Source organism: Eucalyptus grandis, chromosome 4 (genome assembly GCF_016545825.1).
Source record: "Eucalyptus grandis isolate ANBG69807.140 chromosome 4, ASM1654582v1, whole genome shotgun sequence".
Lineage (NCBI taxonomy): Eukaryota > Viridiplantae > Streptophyta > Magnoliopsida > Myrtales > Myrtaceae > Eucalyptus > Eucalyptus grandis.
The window spans coordinates 27,380,965-27,388,688 of record NC_052615.1 but is presented as its reverse complement, the minus strand read 5'-3'; the positions used below and the strand labels follow the sequence as shown (position 1 = coordinate 27,388,688).

General features: G+C 39.4%; 1 protein-coding gene across 1 annotated transcript; it reads left to right on the top strand.

Annotated features, from left to right (window-relative positions):
• Nucleotides 1–3,240: 3,240 nt before the first annotated feature.
• On the top strand, nucleotides 3,241–6,137 carry LOC104450989. The gene is made up of 6 exons (XM_010065731.3): nucleotides 3,241–3,467; nucleotides 3,959–4,085; nucleotides 4,219–4,367; nucleotides 4,469–4,769; nucleotides 4,921–5,077; nucleotides 5,729–6,137. The coding sequence occupies exons 1-6, from the start codon at nucleotides 3,440–3,442 to the stop codon at nucleotides 5,825–5,827; spliced, it is 861 nt and encodes a 286-aa protein (XP_010064033.2). The 5' UTR covers nucleotides 3,241–3,439; the 3' UTR covers nucleotides 5,828–6,137.
• Nucleotides 6,138–7,724: the final 1,587 nt, after the last annotated feature.

The following is a 7,724-nucleotide window of genomic DNA, read 5'->3' as shown; positions in this document are numbered from 1 at the left end:
CACTAGTTAATGAGGCTCGCCAACTATTAGCAAGGGTCACAAGCAATCTATGTAGCACTAATACGAACACACGACACGTGACACGACACACAAACACGCCATTTATATAAATAAATAAAAAGAGAATTCGACACGTTGTATGTTAAATATATTTTTATATATATGAACAAATAAATAATTCAAAAAAATCTTAGAATTAATTCACATTAAAAACATTAATCCAACATTTGTTTATATCATCAATTGTTTTAATTTGACAAATTCAACTACATTTCATTGCAATAATCCATAAAATTCTGAGAAAAAAAATAAGCAACCCACATTTTACTATTAAATTTAGGGATATGTGTACAACAAGTCCTAAAACTTATCACGAAAGTGCAATTAAATTTTAAAACTTATCAAATTGGTGTAATCAAGTCCATTTATTAAGAGTATCAATTTGTTTAACGGAAAATGCTGAAGTAGTATTTTTAAATTTATTTATTTATCCCACGAGGGATTTTTTATTATTATTTTTTAAATCTTAATTAAAGAATAGTATAAAACTTTTTAAAGCTAAAATAATTCTAAAAAACTGTAAAAAAGAAGAAGAAAAAGGTAGGGTCGTGGGTGGCTGAGCACGCTGTTGTCGCTGCCATCGTTGGAGGGGGCTGCGATCGATAATGGCAGCAGCAATGGTTGCCGACTCTAGGTAGCGGAGGGAGGGCGGCCCTCATCGGCCTAGGTGAGGCTCGAGCAAGCTTTCCCTATATTGGCGACGTCGACCCTCACCTATGGCCGAGCCTCCCGAGCCCTAGGCAAGGCCTTGCCGGCGGCGAGGGCCGACGACCTCGCTGGGCCCCGAGCGAGGGCGTGGCGTTGCCCGGTTGGGGCGCGCCTCACTCGGGCCTCGGTCGAGGCATCACCCAGATTTGGGTAGGTCATCACCTAAGTAGTATCGACACGCGACACGTGACATGATGCAACACAACACGCGATACATCGTTTAAAAAAAAAAAACATAGAATTTCGACACGTTGGAACACATTATATATTAAATGTATATCTTTATATATACATAATAAATTATCATTTTTATGAATATTTCAATCAAATCAATTTAATTCAAATTCATAAATAAATAAATAATAAAAAAATCTAGAATGAATTTACACTAAAAATATTAATCTACCATTCATTAATATAATTCTTTGTTTCAATTTAACAAATTCAACTCCATTCCAATAATCCATAAAATTTGGATAAAGAAAACAAGCAATTCACATTCTAGATTCATGTGTTAGATGTATCGGAAAGAAAGAAAAAAAAAAAAAACTTGGGGTGTGAATTTTGTATAATGGGAAGCGAGAGTCAACAGAGAAGAGAAGCCTAAGTTTTTCTTCTTTTCCATTTTCTTATTTTTATTATTTTTTCATATATATATATATATATATATTTTGACTCTCCATTTATTGAAAATTTTTAAAATTGATCTCACGGATCGGCGTAAAAAACTCACATGTCGGAAAGTGTCGAAAAAGTTGACCATATGTCGGATTTTTTTGACACGTGTTAATCAAATGTCCGAAAGTGTCGAGAGTGTCGGACACGTGTCGAAGTGTCCGACATGACACGAAAACTCTTAAAGAGTATTGGTACTTCCTAGGCCATCGTCGACCCTTGCCTGGCCGGAGAGGGCCATCCCCTCCTTCCGGCCACCTAGGGCCAGTGAGGTCACCAACCCCTTCCGACAGGAGCAACAACAATGACGCCTAGTCCCCACAATCTCTACCTTTATATTTACATTTTGACCCTTCAAGTATTGAAATTTTTAAAATTGACCTTATGCCTGTCAAAATTGCGTGTTGGAATTTCGGACTACGTGACGGAAGAGTTGATCATGTGCCAGATTTTCTAATACTCATTGATTGCATGCCGAAATGTCGGACGCAATAAGAAGGCTTCCGAAGAGTGTTGGTGTTCTTAACATACAACATGGCTTTGCTCAGATTTGCCAGCCATGGGCAAAGGCGACCTTGCTAACCTTAGGCAAAGGCGGCCATGGTGGTCTTCACCAAGGCTTGAGCGATGATGACAGTTTGCTTTTGTTTATGCATATGTCCTTAATTTAATGGGCGGATCATAGCGTGAGAGATGGCAGGCACTTTGGGAATGCAAGATCGCAGACGATGATGCACTGCCATGCTCGTGAACTTAGTGCGAAGGGTAGAATCGTAATACTGAGCGACGAGAAACGGGTGCGTGCAGTGCACGCGCCTTTACAGCCGCATGGGCAAGTGTAATGCACGCGCCAGTCATTCTCGTTGCAGCGTGGGGCGCGTGGAAACGTGCTGCGTGGGGGCGCATAAGACGCGTGGGGCGTGTGTATTCCACACGCTGTCTCCCCTTTCGCACCTGGTCGCGGATTTTCTCCATTTTTCCGCCCTCTTTCTATTACGTCTTTCGTCATTCGGATTTTCTCGAACAAAATCCCTTCGTAAACATTTCAACAATCGGTAGATAACATGAAAATGACCAACGTCGATTGACGAATCTTCATCTTTATCCATAATATTTCAATAAGTGAAAAAATCATAAGATCCTAAACAATGCTTTGATATCGACCGTAAGTGATAATGTAATTTTTTTTATGTGGAAAGTACAAAATAGGAGATCTTTGATCTTCATAATTTTTCACAATAAGAGGAATAAAGACATACATTTATCTATAGCAAAACATTAAAAATATTTGTTGTGCAAAACCGAAGAGAGGAAGAGATCTGATTTCACTCCATTAATCTACTTTTCCTCAACGTATTGTATCTGATGAAGGATAGAATACTTCATTCATTTTATGTCGTGGATAGAGAGATGATCAGATTATATTTATATGGACTATCAATAAGTGCATTCCATCAAAACACGTTTTACCTTCATATTTTTTTATAAGAATCACAAATTCTTCATAAGGATTGCATCTTCTCTTTCACGAGGGTTGCAACCTTTCGTAACCAATACGTTTTTAGCAATGAGAACTTCTTTTTGACGAGAGTTTGAGCCGCCAAGGAGGACCAATGAGGACCACTTCTTTTTTACGAGAGTTTGGGCCGCCAATGAGGACCTCTTCTTTTTGATAGATGATGACGACACACAATCCCGTCCTTTCCACGTCAAAGACCGAATGGTTTCTTGTCGTGATTTTCAATTATAGACTATTTATTTGTTGGGAGGGTCCTTTGTTTTTTGTTCAAAGACTTCCAATATCCAATCCAGAAATCCAAGGTAGGTTTACAAAGACACAGTAGTAGAGCTGTGATCGACAGATCAAACAAATGATTCCAGCCTCTTCATAACGTGGTTGGAGTTCATTAGCGGAGTCTACGATCAAATTGAGAGAGCAAGAGAGAGAGGAGCAAATTACGAAGCAACAACTAGCTAAGCTATTTCTATTAGAGGGATGTCGAGCGCAAACAACAATGAGCCGGGTAATTCTCTTCATTTTTTATTTTTTTTTGTCTTTGCGCTCTACTTTCATTTGTTCTTAACCTAAGTCATCGTTGTTATTCTTGATAAGTCATGCTTTTGCTCTTAAACCTTTTTAAGAAAAAAATTGTTTGGCTGTAATACCATTTAGAAGATTCAAGTAAGACCTTTCTACATCCACAATCGTTCATGATCATTAAGACAGACATTATGTTGCTATGAACTTAGTCTTGTTCGATTCAATGCAAAATCAGATAGCTCACGAAATAGGGTACCAATTTCCACTATTTTCATAAATAGAGTATATATATTCAAGACATAGGATTTCAATTCTCAAGCTTTTTGGGATCCAATATTTAGCCTTTAAAGATTGTCTGAGGGACCTAAAGTGGAAGGGCTAATTTATGCACATATGGGGCGAGCCATGGAACAACCTTCTATCTCCCATAATACAATCAATTGTGCTCACATAATTTTTTTTTTTTTTTTTTAGAGCGTGACACGTTGTCCTCTAGACTTTGCCCACCAGCTCATTATGAAGCGAAGATAAATCCAGTTAAGGAATTATTGAACTTACCAGTGCTTAAATTTGGTCTCTTTGAAGTTGGGGGCTACAATTGGTGAGTTCTCAAATTTCCCTTTTGTTTTATCTAACATGACGCTCATATCTTTTGGAACTACAATGAAAGCAATCTAGAGATACACCGCTTAATCAATTCACAACTAATTAAACATTTCATTTGTCCTTTTCAGGAGGCTACGACTTGAACCTCAGGGAGTATATATGTCCTTGTATTTGGTAATCGATGAGCCATGTAAGATTGGATGCAATGAGGAGGTCCTAGTCGACTACAAGTTTTTCGTTTACGACTACAAACGCCACAAGTACGACATCTTCAAAGGTTGATTATCACGAAATTCATAATCAATGCACTTCCGGTAACGTCATCGTAGTTTAGAATTAACAACAAAGTTATACCAACTAGTGGAATTGTGTGTGCAGAGAAAGGGAAGGAATTGAGGGCATTCACTAGAGAGAAGACCCAATGGGGGTTTTCGAAGTTCCTTTCCTCGGACGGTTTCAAGGATCCTCAACGGGGATACCTTGACCACGATTCTTGTAGGATTGGGGCTGAGCTTTTGGTTAGCAAACCTGTAAGGACAATGGCGACGCTTACCATCAAAAACCCATTATCCGTCGATAACACTCAGAAGATCGAACCGAATCCGACGATCCAACGGTTCTGCACATCTAAGTCGAGCCCTCAGTATTCCGAAGCCTTTTCGCACGAAGATAGAAAATGGTATATTCCCAGAACAAAAGAGTTGGCAAAGAAACGAAATTAGCTTCTCCCCTTTTGCCTCTTTTATAAAATCAATTTATTTTTGTTTCTTATGTTTCTAAGCGGAAATAGCTAAAACTCAACTTTTTTTAACTGTAATTATGATGTGTAGGAAGTTAAAGGTATGTCGCCAACAGGAAAAGGGGAAAGACAAAGAGTGGCTGTCCGTGCACTTAGAAGCGCAATATATTTCTCCGGGGAAACTTCTTTTTGTAAGTGCCATCTTGAGTGTGTTGAACACCGACCGTAAAAAAATGAGGCACACCGAGGTATGTATTTCTTTTCTTTTCCTCTGTAACAACCGTGTCTAGATTAAGTTTTACTCTCTCTCTCTCTCTCTCTGTGTTTTTTATCCCTATTTTTTACATAATCAATTTTTTACGCCACTCACTTTTTCTTCCTATAAATCCAAAACATCCGAAATTTTTACAATGTGCAATTTTTTTTTTTTTTCAAATGAACAATGTGCAAATGTTGGCAGGTAGTTTCGCACATAATTTGTGTGTGTGTGTGTGTGTGTGTGTGTGTGTGTGTGTGTATTATTTTTTTATTTAAAATTTGAATGATATATTTTGTTTTTCCAGTTTTGCTTAATTCAAAAGAGGCGGGCCAACACAAATACATATAAGTATTACCATATATAAATCCTGCAAAATATTAAAAGAAAAACATGTCCAATTTTTCCAGATTTTTTTTTAATAAATGAATATCATTTTCATTTTATGGAAAAATTCCAAGTGGCTTTTGGAAAGGGCTCAAAGCCCAACCATCGAACTTTTGAGTATCCTAGCAACAATTCAGATAAGCACGTGAGTATTTTCTATTGAAAGACCAATGTTATCTCTCTTCATCGGTCCCAATTGAGTACCTCTACATTATTTTCTTTTAAAACTAATAAGTATTTTTTGGGGGTGTTGCAGTTGAGGGTTGGCTACGTGCCGGTGAATACACCTGCGGTGAACCAAAGTTTTTGCTGTGGAGCAATCTCAATAAAGGGTTCATTCAAGGGAATGAACTGAAGTTTGCAGTCAAAATCCTTACCGCAGTTAATGTCACGAGGACTGACGACCTGGTTTGGCGTTGACATTGGTTCCCCCCAAAACCACGTGAATGTTGTCTTCCTGATTTATTTCCTTATCTGATCACTAGATGGAGTGTTTAATGTACCCAAATTTCAGATTTGTATGTGGAAGATGCCTAGTATGTCCGCAATCTTGTGGAATCGTTATGTCTTTGAAGTTTGCTCAGTGTATTCTGTGTTTCCCGGACTGTGTGTAATCGTAATTATGCTTATAATAAAATCCTTGTGAGCCATTTCATAGTTTGCCCCGATCTTTCTTGTGCCGTAGAACACCGTGATGTTTGCATGCGTGCCAGTTAACATGTCTGCTCATAGCTCTCGCTATGAGTATCCTTTAGAAGAGTAGTAGGGTTCCGACGACGAGGATCCCCGAGGAAGGGTGGTAGAGGTCGTTCCTTATTGCCATTGACTGTTCGCGAGGAGCACGGTGTTGGGGCGTTAGGTGCAAAAGATGGCTCGCGTAGAGCAGAAGCATTGTGGCCTTAGATGGTAAGCACGAAATGAAGGCTAAGGCTAGCATTTAGTCGAAATGCACGGTAGCCTCACATAGCTTGTGTAGAACGAAGGTGCTATGGCCCTTGGTGGCTCGCGGAAGCATTACAGCCTTAGATGGCTCACTTGGAGCGGAGGCGCTATGGACTCGCCGGGAGATCTGGACTCAGACGAGTCATATGGTTGCAGAAAGCTCAAACTTGGTGCCCATGCTACAGGGAATCACCTCAAAATTAAGTAACGCGAGCTCCATCCAGCACCATGCTCCTCTTCGGGTATCATCTCTAACATTGGTGGAATCGCCTAATGGCCGGGAGTGCACCTCGGGAGTGTCTAACTCATCACCAAGGCAACCGCGTCGCCCATGAGGTAGGAATTGTGCCTCGGGGCTGTCTTAACTCTTCACCGATGTGGTCGCAGCGCCTTATGAGGTGTGAATTAGCACTATAATTACCCATAACATGAATTCATTCATTCATTCATTCCTTCGATAAGCGCATTCGCCCCTGGCCTTCGACGTCTTGACTGAAGCGAAAGATTCGGTCTTAGAAGTAGAGATAATAATTCCTCTTGAGTGAGCGCATATTATACCAGGATTACGTAGTAAATCTCCATGGATATACGACGAAATGGAAAGATCATCCGTAAATACGAAAACTGGAGTGTCATCCAAAAGTATCAAAGTCGTGGCCTCGGTCGAGTAATAAGAGAAGTCCTCCAGAGGTAATCCATCCATTGGAGCCCAGCTCATCTCTCCCTGCCCACAGTGCATAGCTCCTTCCTGGCCCTTCGCCGACAATCATTCCTCGCCGATGCCTTACACCCTTCCTAATAAATAGATCCAATGAGAATTCCGAGCTCCCTCTTGTCTGTCTTCTAAGAAAGTGAATCTTTTTGTGCTTTCTTGTTCAAGATTCTCATGGGTATTACTTGTGAAATCTAGGGGTGAGCCGTTCAAGGTTTCATACAAATTCCGCTTAGAACTTACCCGTTGGATCAAGTTCTTTAATTATGGAACTTGGTACCTACCCTACATACTTTGGAACCTAAGATCTAATTTATTACAGGTCTTAAGGTCGGTTCTAGGGTCTACTCAGGTTTCACTTATATTGTTAATTAAATGATTACAGTAAATCATCACCTTTAATGACCACCACTTATTGTTACAATCTACTGGCCATAACTTATATTTAGACATATGAAGATTATGAAATACTAATAAAGTAGAAGTCTTAGTTTTAAAATGGAAGCTTAGATTAGTAGTTTCGGATTATGTACTTATCATCGGACGCCATAGAATATCGCAAGATTACGTGAAGACATAAACCAAGAAAAAAAAGAAA